The 18,942-nt window shown below is 47.8% G+C and overlaps 1 protein-coding gene across 4 annotated transcripts in view; it reads left to right on the top strand.

Annotated features, from left to right (window-relative positions):
- The first annotated feature begins 652 nt into the window (after positions 1 to 652).
- Positions 653 to 18,942, top strand: part of LOC119978207 (multidrug resistance-associated protein 1-like) — a 99,978-nt gene continuing 81,688 nt past the window's right edge. For all 4 annotated transcript variants that reach the window (XM_038819642.1, XM_038819641.1, XM_038819640.1 and 1 more), the window contains exons 1-3: positions 653 to 736; positions 14,679 to 14,855; positions 17,288 to 17,413. In XM_038819642.1, the coding sequence (XP_038675570.1) occupies positions 695 to 736; positions 14,679 to 14,855; positions 17,288 to 17,413 (345 nt within the window). In that variant the 5' untranslated portion in view covers positions 653 to 694. The remainder of the gene's footprint in view (positions 737 to 14,678; positions 14,856 to 17,287; positions 17,414 to 18,942) is intronic.

Raw genomic sequence — 18,942 nt, 5'->3', positions numbered from 1 at the left:
AAAAAGACAGAGAGAAAGATAGAGAGAATGATCGAATGCAGAGAGATAGAGAGACTGATAGAGAGAGAATGATAGAGAGAAAAAGACAGAGAAAGATAGAGAGAATGATCGAATGCAGAGAGATAGAGAGACTGATAGAGAGAGAATGATAGAGAGAATGATAGAGAGAAAGAGAGAGAAAGATATAGAGAAAAAGATAGTGAGAGAAAGACAGAGAGTATGATAGAATGTAGAGAGAATGATAGAGCGAAAAAGATAGAGAGAATGATAGAGAGAAAGACAGGAAAAGATAGAGAGAATGATAGAGAGAATGATAGAATGTAGAGAGAATGATAGAGCGAGAAAGATAGAGAGAATGATAGAGAGGGAATGATAGAGAAAATGATAGAGAGAATGATAGAGAGGGAATGATAGAGAAAATGATAGGGAGAGAATGATAGAATGTAGAGAGAGAAAGGTAGAGAGCGAAAGATAGAGTGTGTAGAGAGAGAATGATGGACAGACAGACAGAGTGGGCTGGGGTCTCTGGGTTGCTGTGCTGGAGCCCGGGGAGAGGCGAGGGGGTGGCAGCCAATGAGCGGCGGCTGGTGGCGGAGCGCTGGCTGGAGCGCGGCCCCTTTAAGAGGCGCGAGCCGGAGCGCGGCCCCTTTAAGAGGCGGGCGGAGGCGGCGCCGGGAGCCGGGAGCCGGGCGACATGGAGGCTTTCTGCAGCAAGGACGGCTCCGAGGTGCTTTGGGTGAGTGATCTCCCCCCCCCCCCCCCCCCCCACCTCCCGGGTACTGAGCGGGGCTCACATCCCCGACCCCCCCCCCCCCCCCCGGGGGGTGAACCTCACCGACCCTCACCGACCCTCCCCCCCGGGCCCAGGGCCGCCGGCTCCCCGCGTGGCCGTGGCACTGAGGGGACGGCATCAAGCCCAGGCCGGCGGAGCAACACTCCCCACCCCCACCCCCCCCCCACACCACCCCCCCCCCCCCACCCCCCCCACCCCCACCCCCCCCCCACCCCCCCCACCCCCCCCCACCCCCACACCCCCCCACACCCCCACCCCCCCCCCCCCCCCCCCCACCCCCCCACCCCCCACCCCCCACACCCCCCCCACACCCCCCCCACACCCCCCCCACACCCCCACACCCCCACCCCCCCACCCCCACACCCCCCCCCACCCACCCACACCCCCCCACACCCCCCCACCCACACACCCCCCACCCACACCCCCCCCCCACCCACACCCCCCCCCCCCACCCCCACCCCCCCCCCCCCACCCCCCCCCCACCCCCCCCACCCCCACACCCCCCCCACACCCCCCCCACACCCCACCCCCCCACCCCCCCCACCCCCACACCCCCCCCACCCACCCACACCCCCCCACACCCCCCCCACCCACACACCCCCCCCACCCACACACCCCCCCCACCCACCACCCCCCCCCCACCCACACGCCCCCCCCACCCACACCCACGCCCCCCCCCACCCACACGCCCCCCCCACCCACACGCCCCCCCCCACCCACACGCCCCCCCCCACCCACACGCCCCCCCCACCCACACGCCCCCCCCCCCACCCACACGCCCCCCCCACCCACACCCCCCCCCCACCCACACGCCCCCCCCCACCCACACGCCCCCCCCCACCCACACGCCCCCCCCACCCACACGCCCCCCCCCACCCACACGCCCCCCCCACCCACACGCCCCCCCCACCCACACGCCCCCCCACCCACACGCCCCCCCCACCCACACGCCCCCCCCCACCCACAACGCCCCCCCCACCCACACGCCCCCCCCCACCCACATGCCCCCCCCCACCCACACGCCCCCCCCCACCCACACGCCCCCCCCCCACCCACACGCCCCCCCCCACCCACACGCCCCCCCCCACCCACACGCCCCCCCCACCCACACCCCCCCCCCCACCCACACCCCCCCCACCCACACTCCCCCCCACCCACACCCCCCCACACACCCACACCCCCCCCACACACACACCCCCCCCACACACACACCACCCCCCCCACACACACACACACCCCCCCCACACACACACCCTCCGCCCCCCCCCCACACACCCTCACCCCCCTCTCCCCCCCCACACACACACCCTCACCAGTGCCCCCCCCCACACACACCCTCACCAGTGCCCCCCCCCACACACACACACACCCACCCCCACACACACACACCCGCCCCCCACACACACACCCTCTCACCCCCCCCCCCACACACCCTCTCACACCCCCCCCACACACACCCACCCTCTCACCCCCCCCACACACACACCCTCACCCCCCCCACACACACGCCCTCGCCCCCCCACACACACACACACACACACGCACACACCCTCACCTCCCCCCCACACACACACCCTCACCAGCGCCCCCCCCACACACACACACACACACACACACACATACATACACACACCCTCACCCTCACCTCCCCCCCCCCCCCCCCCCCCCCCCACACACACACACACACCCTCACCAGTGCCCACACTTGCTCACCTGCCTCACACCAACACACAGACCCTGGCACATGGGCCTCCCTCCCACATTTTAACCTGACGCAGCGGTTCTGTGAATCCTACCCTGGTTTGAAGGCGCTGCTGGAGGGTGTGGGGGGGGGGGGGGTGGTGGTGAGGGTCTCTGGGGGGATGGTGAGGGTCGGTGGGGTGAGGGACTGGGCTCATGCAAGATGGTACGATCACGGGGGTGGCCATGGCTATAAGTAGCTGAGTTAATCTTCAGGGATTAACACAGAACAGGAGGGCAGTAAATTCGTAAGAGAGCATGGTGTGGGGGGGTGGGGAGTTATGATGAATGTTTAAATCACTGAGGATGAGAGGTCAGAAGGGGAAAAGTGATGTGGAACCTGGTCTGATAGTTGGATGGGTGTTAAACATGAGTACTCTAAACAAATGGCAGCAGTGTGGAATAGGTGAGATACCCAAGAAGATGATAAAAGAATATGTAGATTTTGGGGATGTGCACCATGGTGCTTCAGCCTTTCATCCTGAATGTATGACTTGGATGAATGACTGATTGGCGAATTGCATATCCAAGTTTGCGGATGAGTCTAAGCAAGGAAGCACAGTGAGCTGTACAGACTGTTACCAGACTCCTAAATGACCCTCTTATGGACTGACCTCATTAACACTACACCCTGTATGCTTCACCCGATGCCGGTGCTTATGTAGTTACATTGTATACCTTGTGTTGCCCTATTATGTATTTTTTTAATTCCCTTTTCTTTCCATGTACTTAATGATCTGTTGAGCTGCTCGCAGAAAAATACTTTTCACTGTACCTTGGTACATGTGACAATAAGCAAATCCAATCCAACAGATTGGAGTGGGAAATTGCAGAACATGTAGGCAGATTGGGAATGCGCACAACTGTAGCACATGGGATGAGTGTGTCGCTGGCAAGGCCAACGTTTGGTGTCCATCCCTAATTGCTCTTTGAACTGAGTGGTTTGCTCGGCCATTTCAGAGGGCAATTAAGAGTTAATAAAATTTAGTGGGTCAGGAGTCAAATGTAGGCTAGACTGCACCAGCTCTTGGAAAGAGCACCCTACCACGACCCCACATCCACCCCATCCCCATAACCCAGTAACCCCACCCAACACCAAGGGCAAATTTGGACATATGGGGCAATTTAGCACGGCCAATCCACCTAACCTGCACATCTTTGGACTGAGGGAGGAAACCGGAGCACCCGGGGGAAACACACACACTGGGAGAATGTGCAGACTCCGCACAGACTGTGAGCCAAGCTGGGAATCGAACCTGGGACCCTGGAGCTGTGAAGCAATTGTGCTGACCCCAATGCTACTGTGCTGCCCTAAGAATTCAAATTTCTACATGGTGGGATTCAAACTGGGATCCCCAGCACATTACCCTGAGTCTCTGGATTACCAGCCCAGTGACAATAGATGTGAGGTCATCCACTTTTTATCCCAGCAAAAAAACGGAATCTTTTAAAGCAAGAAAAGTAGGAATTATGGAGATGCAAAATGATTTTGATGGTCCATGTAAACAAATGACTATAAGCTAGTGCTATAAAATTGAGATTTATTTATTTCTGATGAAATGTGTACTGTATGTACAAAGTGATGGTGCACAGTGAAATATTTAGATTTCAGGAATATATATGTAACTAATCAGATAAAGATGATAAGACACATTCACTTTATTTTAATTGCAGGAGTGGCTAAATAATGTTAAGTCATTATTATTTGGGGTTTCCAGCACAAGATTGAGAAATAATCATAACGTCATTGAATTTCCCTCTGCTGGTAGTTGAATTGTCAGTTGTCATTTTTTTTTTGGTCACAGGATTTGAGACTGTTGTGTATAGGGAGGCAAATTGCTGTTTTTTTCTCGTGTAATGTTTACTCACAAAGATAACACTGTGTAGATAGGAGTCATTGTGCAGATAAAGCAATGTAGCAATTGCAACAAACTACAGATGGCCCAGATTGGTTGGACGTGGCTCTTCCACTTGAAATTTTTATCTCGTTTGTCCTCTGTTCAGCATTTGTTTAAACACACACTCTACCTCTCAATTGTATTTTCATATCCTTGTCCAATCTCAGTGTTGCGTGTTAAAACAGTAAATTCTGACATCTGGCCAACAGAAAATCCTTACTAATCCTCAACAAAAGAATGCCTCTTCTAGTAATAAATACATTTTTCCCTAAAACCTCCTGACTCTTCTAGTTTTACAGGTCTGGTGGCATACTAGTACTGTTCAGTGTGGTAACGATATGTATGAAGCTGATTCTTTATCAAAGCCCTTGCTCAACAAAACCTGTTCATAGCTCTAGTGTTATAATCGGAGGCATTGTACTTTTGATGGGCTAAATTTCTTGAAATAATTTGCTGTACTTCAATTGGAAAACATTTGTGACATGCTGTTATACATAACAAAATGAACAGACACCTGACATTGTTCAGGTTCTCCTCTGTGTCGTCTTCCATTCAAGAATTTTCACTATCACAATGAGTGCAGTTGAAATTAAATTGAAAAGTTCAAAATATTTTTCTTAAATGAGTCTCTCAGATGGTGTAGGGGTTAAGGCTGTGGGTGATTGTTCCCTTTATTCTTGCTGGGGTGGGGTGAAATTAGCAAAGAAAGCATGTTGGGGTGTAACAGTTGGAGTTGTTGGTTCAGAACTCTGTTGATTATTTTTGGGCTTGATATACTGATTAGAAATATTTAATTGCCCATTCAAAATTCTGTAGCGCGTGTCAACCTGTGGGCCTTTCTTTGGTTCTGGAGACTGTGTGCCAACCTAGTGGCATTACAAGCTGTGAGATACTTGCCTGTAATTGTTTGTAACAGTGAACTGGCTGGCACTGAACATTCACCGGGAGGATAATAATTTTAGCAGTATACGAGTCCCATGAAGAGGAGCTCAGCATGGAGATGGAGGGCAGGCACCAGTCTGCCCTGGCAGAATGGAGCAGCGCTATGCTGTACCCGAGGTGTGATCGGACTAGTGTTTGGTGTGGCATTTATTTCAGTGTGATGGAAGTTCTCTTTCATGAACCCAAGTACCTTGGATACCCGGTAAGCTGCTTTGTGACTTTGTATGCTCCATTTTCCTTATTTTGGATGTGTAACTTCAAAGGTGGGGGAATCATGCACTGTATAATTGGTCACTGATGGACATCGAGTATGACTGTTTCGCATGAGGTTGCATTTCTCAATGTTGAATTTCATTTCCCTATATATTGGTCCATTTGATGAGATTATTTAAATCTTCCTGGAAGATAATCCCACCTGCTGCTTCAGTAATGGTTCTGTAGACCAGAGGAGAGATCTGCAAAGAGCCTGATCTGGCTTGACATTCCATCAATGGATGTCGCATGGAGAAGGATGTATGGGTGCCGGACAGTAACCTTGGGCAGGCCGCTTGAGACCTGTTCTCCGTTTGAGGCTTTCCCATTCACTGTGAAACTGTTACCATTTGGCAAGAATAGGTTCTTGACCATCGCTTAGTGTTTCCTCGGACGTCATAATGATCTACTTTGTCCAGTAGCTTTGCGTGTGGCACACTTGTCAAAAAACATGGAAAAGTCCAAAACTAACTAGATCACTGATGATACGGTTGTCAAGGTTACAGGTCAGATTTTGGATAGTAAGGATGTTTTGTGATTCTGTTGATCTGACTTTATGACAGACATGCTGTTCATCAATAAGACTATCTTGCCTTCAAAATGTCTCATTAGATTGCTATCATTAGTGCCATTTTAAGTACAAAGTGTTCTTAAAGGCCTTTCTCCTATGTAAGGGATGCCAACAGACTAACGACACGGACAACAGTCACAGACTAACAACACGGACTCTTGTCGGTTGTGACAACAGAATTGGCTACAAAGCAAAGCTGAGTAGAATCTCCGGCAACAGCGCCCCCTTCCCCAATGAACTCAATGCATTCTATGCTCGTTTTGAGCAGGAAACCAACGAACCTTTGTCAACTGCCCCAACAGCCTCGGACAGCCCCATACCTACTGTCGCAGCCTCCAAAGTCAGATCAACCTTCTTGAAAGTGAACCCTCGGATAAGAATTAGTCTGATCCTCCCCAGACCAACTGGCGGGTATGTTCACTGACATCTTCAACCTCTCCTTACTCTGTTCTGACGTTCCCACATGCTTCAAGAAGACCACCAAAGAAGAACCAGGCAACGTGTGTCAATGACTACTGTCTGATGGCCTTGACATCTATCAGTATGAAGTGCTTCGGGAGGTTGGTCCTGAGATACAACTCCATACTCCCCAGAATGCCTTGATCCACTGCAATTTGCATACCGCCTACTGCAGACCTATATCCTTGGCCCTACAGCCATTCCTGGAACATCTCTACTTCCTGACCCACATACCACAATCACTAAGAATAAACAACAACACTTCCTCCACAATCGTCCTTGTTACCGGGGCTCCTAACATAGAACATACAGTGCAGAAGGAGGCCATTAGGCCCATTGAGTCTGCACCGACCCACTTAAGCCCTCATTTCCACCCTATCCCCGTAACCCAATAACTCCTAACCTTTTGTTGTCACTAAGGACCATCTATCATGTCCATTCCACTTAGCCTGCACGTCTTTGGACTGTGGGAGGAAACTGGAGCACCCAGAGGAAACCCATGCAGACACAGGGCGAGCGTGCAGACTCTGCACAGACAATGAACCAGCAGGGAATTGAGCCTGAGACCCCGGCGCTGAGAAGCCACAGTGCTAATCGCTTGCTGCCGTGCGGCCCTAAATGGCTGTGTACTTAGCCCCCTACTATACTTGCTGTACGCACACGATTGTGTGGCAAAATTTGGCTCCTACTCCATCTGCAAATTTGCTGATGACACGACCGTAGTGGGTCGGATCTCGAACAACGATGAGTCTAGAGTACAAGAGGGAAATATAGAGAACCTAGTGGCAAGGTGTAATGACAACAATCTCTCCCTCAACATCAGCAAAACTAAAGAGCTGGACTTTGACTTCAGGAAGTGAAGCATCCTACCGATCTTGTCTGCATCAATGGTGCCGAGGTGGAGATGGTTGTCAACTTCAAATTCCTAGGTGTGCACATCACCAACAGTCTGTCATGGTCCACGTACATCGACACTATGACCAAGAAAGCGCAACAGTGCCTATACTTCTCGGGGAAACTAAACGTAGCCACATTGACTCATACCAACTTTTTCAGGTGCACCATAGAAAGCATCTTATCTTGCTGTATCACAGCCTGGTATGGCAACTGCTCACCCCAAGACTGTAACACTACAGAGAGTTGTGAGCACAGTCCAGTCCATCACGTGAATCCGCCTCCCATCCATTGACTCTGTTTACATTTCCAGCTGTCTTGGGAAAGTGGGCAGCATAATCAAAGACCTCTCCCACCCAGGTTATTCTCTCTTCTAACCTCTTCCACTGGGCAGGTGATACAAAAGTCTGAGAAGACGCACTAACCAATTCCAAAACATCATCTTCCCCGCTGTTACCAGCCTCTAATGACTCTCCTGTGGACTGAACTGATATCTCTCTTCTACAGTAGCACTACACTCCGTATGCTTCACCTGTGTCTATCGTATGTCCTGTGTCTATGTATTTATCGTATGTTCTATGTTTTTGTATGGAGCAATCTGCCTGGACTGTATGCAGAACAATACTTTTCATTGTACATCTTACCTCGTTACACGTGACAATAATCCAAATATGGTTTAATGGGTGTCCACCTGATTATGTTGGCCAGCAGCTTTCCTGTTTTCATGGCACAATTCTTAGTGGTCGTTTCAAGACTTTTTAAAAATGGAAATGGATCTCTTAAAACAGCTGTTGTTACTAGTTGTACTAGGGCGGCACGGTAGCTCAAGTGGTTAGCACTGTTGCTTCACAGCGCCAGGGTCCCAGGTTCGATACCCGGCTTGGGTCACTGTCTGTGTGGAGTCGACACGTTCTCCCCGTGTCTGCGTGGGTTTCCTCTAGGTGCTCCGGATTCCTCCCACAAGTCCCGAAAGATGTGTTATTAGGTGAGTTGGGAATTCTGAATTCTCCCTCCCGTGTACCCAAACTGAGGCTGGAATGTGGTGACGAGGGGATTTTCACAGTAACTTCATTGCAGTGTTAATGTAAGCCTATTTGTGACAATAATGAAGATTATTAAGATTATGGCAACTGCTCGGCCCAAGACCGTAAGAAACTACAGACCGTCATGAACACAGTCCAGTCCATCAAGTGAACCCACCTCCCATCCATTGTCTTTGTTTACATCTCCCGACCTGGAGGAAACCCACGCAGACATGGAGAGAATGTGTCGACTCCACACTGACAGTGACCCAAGGTTATTATTAGAATCCAAAAGCAGTAAAACAAGATTGCATCGTGTTTGCATTTATGACATCAGTGCCATGCAGTCCTTCTGCACTTGCATTTCTAATTGAGTTAGCCTCCAAATTTGAGCTTTCTTCTTTTGCGATACTCTAAATTGCTTGCATTCATTCACACCCCAAAAATCATATTTTCTCAGATGGCTCTCGACTAGAAATTGAATTACTCTTGATTAGGTTACCCTCTAGTTGCAGAATTAGTAAACCATTTGCTTGCCAAATTATTAAGAAGCCAGACCACAATTTGTGCAGAGCACCTTGTTGGTTACAAACTCTCAGCTTGCATTTGGACGCATAAGCGCTTGATCAGCGTTGAGTAGCACATCGGTAATGGAGTTCCTTAACCAAATGGGCAGCAAATGTTGCACAGGCACTTGTATGTATCAGTGTAAACTATTATCAGAAGATCCTGAGTTTAAACAATAATCAGTCTTTAAAATGGCTCAAGTCTAGACATGGGAGAGTTTGTATGATTCCATCCTAACTACCGGTGTGGTCAGTCAATTCCTTCCTTCCCTGATGGATGTAAATTCTGGAGTATTGAGTCAATGAAATCCCTTTCTCGTGGGGTTTATCTGTTTCCTCTTTGGTATACTGGCTTTCAAAGGGGCCTTGCACTGGTAAGAATACATCAGTTATGTAAACGTTCCTGCATTCTCAAAACTAAGGGAAGACTGCTACTTCTGCCAAAGGCAAAACCTTTCACTTCCCAACACTCCACTCAACAACTGAACTCGGTGAATGGACACCCTCGGGCAATGTAAGATCATTTTCCTTATGAATGTTGAGGGCAATCAGAATGGGAGGTCTAGGCGGCCATTTGTTGGGAAATACTGAAGGCAGTGGTCCGGGGGGGAAATTATTTTTGATTAAGGCCCGTGCGGATAGGGAAAGGAGGGCGGAACGTGATCATCTCGTGAGCAAGATAGTGGAGGTGGACAGGGAATATTCGAGGGTGCCCACCACGGAGGAGAAAAAAGTTGCAGGGGCAGTTTTACAAGCTGAAAAACCGGGAGGGTGTAAGGGCAACTGTGTAGAGCAAGGGGGGTGCAATATGAGTATGGGGAGAAAGCGAGTCGCATGCTGGTGCACCAGCTGCAAAGGCAGGCTGCATCCAGGGAAATATTGAACATACGGACTGGGGTGGGGATGTGGTGTCGGAGCCAGGGAAGATAAATGAGGCATTTAGGGAGTACTACCAGGGACTTTGAGGCAGACCCGGGAGGAGAGGAGGGGGACATGGGGCAGTTTCTGGACGAACTGGAATTTCCCTAAGTGGAGGAAGCAAAGAGGCAGGCATTGGAGGAGCCCCTGGGGCTGAGGGAGGTGCTGGATAGTATCAGGGGTATGAAGTTTGGGAAGGCCCCTGGGCCGGATGGGTACCTGGTGGAATTCTATAAGGAATTTGCGACGGAACTGGCACCACATCTATTGGGGGCCTTTAATGAAGCGCTGGAGAAGGGTGGGGTTGCCGGTGACTATGACGCAGGCAGTAATCAGACTAATTCCGAAAAAACGGAAAGACCCGGTGGAATGTGGGTCGGAAAGGCCCATATCACTATTGAACATGGATGTGAAAGTATTGGCTAAGTTGTTGGCGGGGATGATGGAGGAGTGTCCCCGGGGTGGTGGCAGAAGATCAAACAGGTTTTGTGACTGGCAAGCAACTCGCGAGTAATATAAGACGGCTGTTGCGGGGGTTCTGGTACCGGAGGTGGTGGTGTCCATGGACGCGGAGAAGGCATTTGATTGGGTGGAGTGGCGATGTTTGTTTGAGGTTTTGTGAAGGTTTGGGCAGATTCGTGGCATGGATATAGTTGCTGTATGTGGCACCGAGGGCGAGAATGAATGATGTGAGCTCACAAAGCTTTGACTTACACAGGGGTATGAGGCAGAGGTGTCCGCTGTCACCGCTGCTATTTGCGCTGGCCATAGAGTCATTGGCGATGGCTGTCGGGGTCGACAGAGTGGCGGGAGATTGAGGGAACAGAGGGAGCATCGGGTGTCTCTCTTTGCCGATTACTTCTTGCTGTATGTTTTGGATCCGTTGGAGAGTATGGGAAGGATTATGGGCCTGTTGGGGAGGTTTGGAGGTTTCTCTGGGTACAAGCTGAATGTAGGGAAAAGCGAGATGTTCCCGGTGAATGTGCGGGGACAGCGGTCTAATTTAGAAAGAATGCCATTTACGGTAGTGAGGGATAGGTTCAGGGATTCGGGTAGCGAGGAAATGGACGGGGCTCCACAAGTGGAACTTAACAATGCTGGTGGAGGGCAGCACGGTGGCCTAGTGGTTAGCACAACCGCCTCACGGCGCTGAGGTCCCAGGTTCGATCCCGGCTCTGGGTCACTGTCCGTGTGGAGTTTGCATATTCTCCCCGTGTCTGCGTGGGTTTCGCCCCCACAACCCAAAAATGTGCAGAGTAGGTGGATTGGCCACACTAAATTGCCCCTTAATAGAAAAAAAAATAATTGGGTAATCTAAATTTAAAAAAAAAAAACAATGCTGGTGGAGGAGGCTGGGGAGGATGTAAGAGGTGGGATACACTGCACGGGTGGGTCCAAGTGATGAAAATGAATATTCTGCTGAGTTTCTTGTTTATCTTTCAAGCTCTCCGATGTTTATATCAAAGGTTTTTTTTCGGAAAATGGACACGATCATTTCTGACTTTGTATGGGCGGGGAAGGTGCCGAGAGTGGGGAGGACCCTGCTACAGAGGCAGCAGAGGGGGTTGGCCCTGCCGATCTTGCTTCATTATTACTGGGCGGCGAATGTGGACAAGGTGCAGCGGTGGTGGGAAGGAGAAGGGGTAGAGTGGGTTAGGATGGAGGAGGAATCTTGTAAGGGGTCTAGTTTGAGAGCTATGGTGACGGCAGCATTGTCAGTGGCTTCGAATAGGTATTCAAGGAGCCCGGTGGTGCAGTCCACAGTGAAGATATGCAATCAGTTGAGGAGGCATTTTAGGGTGGAAGGGATGTCAGTACTAACGGCGCTGTGCGAGAATCATGAGTTTGAGCCGGGGGGGGGGGGGGGGGGGGGGGTGCGGTGCGTACACAGGAGGTGGAGTGAAGTGGGGCTGGTCAAGGTGAGGGATCTGCATTTGGAGGAAGGGTTTGCTAGTCTGGAGGAGCTAAGGGAGAGGGGTAGAGCTGCCAAGAGTTCAGGTATCTGTAGGTCAGGGACTTTGCGGGAAAGATCTGAAGGGGGTTTCCTAGGTTGCCGGGATACACCCTCCTGGAGTGACTGCTGCTCCTGGATGTGGACGGGGAGGGTAGAAGTGGGAATATATATAAGTGGCTGGATGAGCAGTGAGGTGAGCGGGTGGTGAAGATCAAAGAGAAAGGGGAAATCAATTGGGGAGAATGGAATGAGGCATTATGTAAGGTCAATGGGACCTCGTACGCAATGATGAGCCTGATACTGTTTAAGGTGGTGCACAGGGTATGTGTGACTCAGGCGAGAATGAGTGGGTTCTTTCAGGGGGTAGCAGATGAGTGTGAGAGGTGTGGGCGGGGGCCAGCACACATGTTTTGGGGTTGCAAAAAATTGGGAAGATTCTGGGCGGGAGTGTTCGCAGTCTTAGCCAGGGTAGTGGAAGTGGAGGTGGATCTGGACCCTTTGGTGTCAATATTTGGGGTCTCCGAGAAGCCACAGCTCATGAAGAGAAGGAAGGTTGATGTCTTGGCCTTCGCCTCTCTGAGTGCACGGCGGCAAATTTTGCTGGAGTGGCGTTCGGCATCGCCACCGGGGATAGCGGCTTGGTTGGGTGACCTGTACGACTTCCTGCGATTAGAGAAGATAAAGTATGAGTTAAGGGGCTCTTCAGGAGGGTTTGAGAAAAGGTGGGGGATGTTTGTAACCGTGTTTGAGGGGCTGTTCGTCGTGGGGGAGGAGGGGGGGTGAAAGAGGAAAAATCTGTATAGAATGTATAGTTGATTGTAGGGAAGTATGTTTCCCGGGGTGTTTGTTCGCTGTAACCTGTTTTGATACATGTTTGCAATAAAGTACATTTTAAAAAAAAAAATGAATGTTGAGGGCAACTCTTTGGGACACCATTCCTATAATTTAGTTGACTATGCTTCTAATCCCATCCATCACCTTTACTTGGCCAATTTCTGTTGCGATTATTCCCTGGAATTTTCTCCTTTTTCACCAATTCTAAGACCACATCTACCCAGATGATGCTTCCAGTCATACTCTTCCATACTTTTATCTTTCCTCACTTTATATTTACTCTGATGACTTCACTGCACTTTCAGAAATGTTATTTTTCTTATCTGTGACTGGACCTTTGGTATTGGGTTTGCCATATTTCCCAATATTTCTGTTCAAACTTTTTTTCTCCTTCCATTTATAATGATGGTGATGTTGACTTGGTGATTTGCTTTCTACTCTCTGCATTCACCAGTGTATTGTTTGATATGTCTGAATCCATGAACAAGCATATATTTCTTCTCTCTTCAGCTTTCCATCATACTCCCAAGGTGTGATTGTCACTCTTCCTCCAAACTTTTCAGGGTTCCCCTTTTCCCCAAAGCTTTCCCGTTCAACCAGAACAGACCAACAGTTTGCTTTCTCTCATGTTCTTGGCTAGGGTCCCAATTGCTTCTCCCAAGTGATGTGGAGATGCCAGAGTTGGACTAGGGTGAGCACAGTAAGAAGTCTTGCTGTCTCCCATATGAGGCAGAGATCGTGTATATTTCCTCTAATCTTGTATATTTTCCTTACTGCAGTGTGGACTCCTTTATGTTGGAAAACCTCTTTGCTAAGTCCCTGTGTTCTTCTTTGTAGTTCACTTCTTCCCCATTCCCCTTGTCCCAATTCTGATCATTCAGATTTAGCCACCAATACTGCTCCAAACAAAGCAAGAAGCCTTCCAGCACCAGGTTAAAGTCCAACAGGTTTGTTTCAAACACGAGCTTTCGGAGCACTGCTCCTTCCTCGGGTGAATGAAGAGGTATGACATACCTCTAGACGTACCTTACTGTGCCCACCACAGTCCAACGCCGGCATCTCCACATCATGGCTCCAAACAAATTCACTGCAGACGTGAGCCGATCTTTCCACTGGGCACTCTGAACTATAGAGTTTAGCAATTTCAGAACTAGGCGGCATTGTCCTTTCTTTGTTTCTCTCATCGTACTCCTTTTCATCTCTCTTGCCTTGGGGAGTTATTTTTAGATATGTTTTTATGCCTCTGCTGCCATAGATTGTTATTTTCGTACTCTGTTTTTCAACACCATGCTTTGTTTTCCATCATATAACAATTTTCCATCTTTAACAAAATTCGTACTTCAAACAAAAGTGACCATACTTAACTTTTTAAATCTGTTTTTCTTGTCCCACCGTTTTGTATAGTCCTATTAAGGGGACTATTTATTTTCTACTTTACAATATTGCCAGTGTGTTTACTTGAATAGTTTAATTTATATTTTCTTTTTACAAATGTTGATGAAATTGTTGAGTATATTTAACATTATTGTTCCTTTATTAAAATTAAAAGCCAATGCACTTGCATATTGGTGGGTTGAGTTTGAGAGGGAGGTGCTGTGTGATGCTTTTAGCCAGTGTAGCCACGATATCTAGCTCTGGACTGAATATGATGAAATACGCAGCTTTCTTTTCCCCAGTCTCCAACTCTCTGGAGGGGAAAAAAAAAAGTGTTCGACTATGCCGTAGTGTTCGAGTTTAGCGGACAGACTGATTGCATTCATACCCATAAGTGTACCTTGATTTGAAGGAAAAACCTGTTCTAGTTAAGTGTTAACTTGTTCATTTGTGTATTGCAGGATTCAAACAAAACCTGGCATACAGATTATCCAGATTTTACACACTGCTTCCACCGAACCATCTTAGTCTGGATTCCTTGCATCTACATCTGGATTTGTTTTCCATTCTACTTTCTGTTTCTTCGCTATCATGATCGGGGCTATATTAGGATGTCACTTCTCAATAAAATTAAAACGGTAAGAGATCCAGCTGCTTAATCATTCCGCAGTATATATTTGCGTATATCTTGTCTTGTGATGGATGTGAAAAATGTTGAAGTTTGTATTCGGTATATTTGCTGTGGTTACAGAGGGAGAGAATTGGGTTTTTTTCTTTGACCTTTTTGTCGCAAGACAAGAATATGGGCTTTTGGATTGCACCTGTTCTCAATTGCTTCTGAAACACCATTGGACAGAGCTCAGATTGCTCTTAAATGACTCTCTCTAAGTGGCTTTGTCCAATATAAACAAGTGGAAGCCCTTGTTGACTTTACCCATTGTTGGGTTCTTGCCTGAAATCCCATAACAAATTGGGGTTCTCTTTCTTGAATTCCTAACAATTGGGTTCTAGTCCAGGATCTGAACCAAATAATTATGTGGACGATAGGGTTCTGGTCCGGACCCATAATAATGCACAGATATTTTATTCCGTAGTTCATGGCTTTTGGGAGTCACCATGCAAGGCCAGGATTTATTGGCCATCCTTAATTGTCCTCAAAAGGGTGGTGGTGACCCTTTTTTGTTTTGAATCATTGCCATCTGTGCAGTGTGGGTGCACCAATAGGGTGTTGGAAAGAGTGAAAGGAAGATCTGTTTCCAAGTCAGAATGGTGTGTGATTTAGAAGTGGTGATATTCCCATATGCTTGCTGCCCTTGTTATTATAAATAGTGGAGATTAAAAGTTTGGGAGGTGCTGTCACCAAAGCTGTGGCATGTTGCGGCAGTGCATTGCACACTGCTGCCACATTGCTCTGATGCTGGTGAACGGGGAGTTAATCAAGCGGGCTGTTTTGACCTAGATGGTGTTGTGTAGTGTTGGAGTTTCATTCGCCCAGGCAAGTGGGGTTACTTAGTTGGTGGGCAGGTTTCTAGTTGTTTGGAGGTGAGTTACGTGCCACAGAATCCCCTCAATCTTTGATGTGCCCTAGTAACAACCGCATTTCTATGACTGGTTCAGTTAAGTAATTCCCAGGATGTTGATGGCGGGGGCTTCAGTGATGGTAATGTTGTTGAATATCGAGACGTGACGGTAGTCATTGCTTGGCATTTGTATGGCACTGATGTCACGTGCTACTTGCTGGGTTAAGTATAATAAAATAAACGCAGCAATTTTGAATGTACAGGCACTCAGCAGCAAAACATATTAGAACCAGCATACCTGCAGCCTCTTAACTGATGTATTTTTTGTAGTCCAAAATATTAATTCAGCATTGAAAGGATGTGCACCTATACTTTAGCAACTGAATGGAGCCCATTCTGTGACTTGCCAAGAACAGTGCCACAGATATTAATATTTAATAAAAAAGGTACATCTCGTACAGACGGAGAATCCAGAGGCTCGTGCTTTGTTTTAATATTGACCTGTGTGCACTTTTTCGTTCTGACGACGTGCATGATCAGCATTGGGCACAGGCCTGACGGTTTAATTTTATGTTTTACTTTGTGGCCTTAATCCTCTAAACAGAATAATGCACTGTGTATTACAGGATGTAACATTTGTACCCTTATAAAATAACACATCATCTGATTTACCATATAGCAATATGGAGGGACGGCACGGCGGCGCAATGGTTAGCACTGCTGCCTATGGCGCTGATGTCCCAGGTTCGATCCCGGCCCCGGGTCACTGTCCGCGTGGAGTTTGCACGTTTTCCCCCGTGTCTGCGTGCGTTTCACCCCCACAATTCAAAGATGTGCAGGGCAGGTGGATTGGCCATACTAAATTGCCCCTTAACTAGGGGAAAAAATAATTGGGTACACTAAATTTAAAAAAAAAAAGGAAAAGAAATGGGGCAACATGGAATATCTGCTGATGATATATATTTTGTTTGCTTTGTAATTTGGGGGGGTTTTCATCTCAAAATTTATACGATATTAAAAGGCTTATGTTTATTAAAATCAGATATGGAAAGCTTTAGTTTCCGAATGTTTCTCGGAATACAACCTTTTTTTTTGTCAACTTTGGGTTTTAGAAGAATCTGGAGTTGTATTCACTTTCATTTTCTTTTTGACCCAGATACATAACCTTTATCACGCTTTTGTTATTTGCAGTGCATTTCCCCTGCTTTCGCCTTTACACTTTGCAATTCACAGGACTTCCTGGGCTGGAAAATGTGTGACAGGGGAGCAATATAAGGTGTAAGAGTTGACACTGGACATGTAACTCAAATTAAGTTGTCAGTGTAGATGGAATTAATATGGCTTCACTGCAGACCTTCAGGGAAAAAAATATAAACATTTTATTGGGATTTTGTTTTTTTGTGATTTTAGTTTTTGAATCTAATTGTTTATTAGATTATAATTGCAGATCAGGAAACTGTTCCGTCCATTTTAGTTCACCATAGAAATCTTAAATGTCCCCTCGTTATAGCATTAATAAAGTTTAACTTTTCACACCATATTTATTACAGGTTTTGGGATTTGTGTTGTGGATAGACTGCTGGACAGATCTTTTCTACGCTTTCTGGGAGAGGCATGCAGGATTTGAGCGAGCTCCTGTGTTCATAGTGAGCCCTGCAATACTTGGGGTTACAATGGTCAGTACATTTAAAGTTGGGAAATTTTGTCTCTTTCTGCAAAGCATTAAAAAAAAAAAAATGGTTTTGCTGATGTAGGCATTGTTTCTTTATTTGGAAAGGAGAACTGTAGCTAAAAACTGTTAAAATCAATTTGTAGCAGACTGCTGCTCATTTGAATTACTCCTCCATGGTTGGCTGATTACATGTAACACTTAGATGGTAGTGACAACATATGAATTCAGTTTAATCTTAATGTCCCCAATCTGCTCTTTTTCAAATATATTACAACTGCCTTGTACAAAATAAATTCCCCCACGCGAGCAAAGCTGTGAGCTATACGAGAACAGCATTGTTGGAAGATTTTATTAATTTGTACAGGCTATATTGTTTTGACATAGCCTTGTTTAAATTTACATTCTATTTTGTAATTCATCTATTGCTTCTTTCAGCAGAATAACTGGGGAGCGTTGTGAAAAATGTTCCCTTTTTGTTTTATCCTAAAAAAAGTCTTGTAGTTTATTGCAAATTGTGCACTTTATAGTTTATTGCAAATTATGCACTTTATCGAAGTATGTTTTATAAATGTTTAGGAATAGGGTTAGAGAATGTTTTTCATTTTTTGATTTGGGTGTTCTATCTATTCCTCAATCATCTTGAAATGTTGAGGTCAACATGCATGGATTTATTAAATATGTCATACATGCAAGTATATATTTTTATTAAGCTTTTGTCATTGTATACTAACAACAACAGTAACTATAAAGTAAAAAGTGTCGAGGCATTAGGTGACATCGCTGACCTCTCATCCGACAATGAGGCGAAGTCAGGGACATCTGCCCCGCCCCCATCCGCAGCTCCGGATCATCCGAGACCCCAAATATAGCTGTTACGACTGGGCTCCAGGTCAATGTTTATGATCACCAACATGGTGTTAAAAAAGGAGACCCAAAACCCACAAGCTTGGGGCAGGACCAGAACATGTGTGTGTGATTAGTGGGCCCCCCTCCAGCAGCACCTGCCCTCAACCCCTGCAAAGAAATTGCTCCTTCTGGCTTTAGTAAGGTGTGGCCTAGTTGGAGCAGGCTCAACCTTGCACACGATGACGCAGCATTCACCCTATGAAGGGCCTCACTCCACACCTCTGCCTCCAATATTGGCCCCAACTCCTCCTCCCATTTGGCCTTCACCCTCTCCGCAGAGACCGAATCCTCCCCCAAAATCCATCCATGTATGTTGGACGTGCTACCCTCTTCCGACCCCAAACAGGAAAGGATCCTCTCCAGTAAGGAAGATGGCGGCGACACCGGGAATGCCAGAAACATCTGGAGCTACCGAAACGCATCCGAGAGCTCGAATTTCTCTTTCAATTCTTCCAGGTTAGCAAACCGTCCCTCCAGCAATAAATCACACCCACTCTCTCTCTCTCTCTCTCTCTCTCTCTCTCTCTCTCCAGTCCTTCACACACCAAACATAGCATCCAACTGTGTCGAGCTGAACAGGTGGTTAACACAAATAGGGGCCAGCCTTGACACTGATCCCAGTTTACA

This window comes from Scyliorhinus canicula, chromosome 15 (assembly GCF_902713615.1).
Source record: "Scyliorhinus canicula chromosome 15, sScyCan1.1, whole genome shotgun sequence".
In the NCBI taxonomy this organism is placed as follows: Eukaryota; Metazoa; Chordata; class Chondrichthyes; order Carcharhiniformes; family Scyliorhinidae; genus Scyliorhinus; species Scyliorhinus canicula.
The sequence above is the reverse complement of the archived record's forward strand: the minus strand, read 5'-3'. Positions and strand labels throughout refer to the sequence as shown.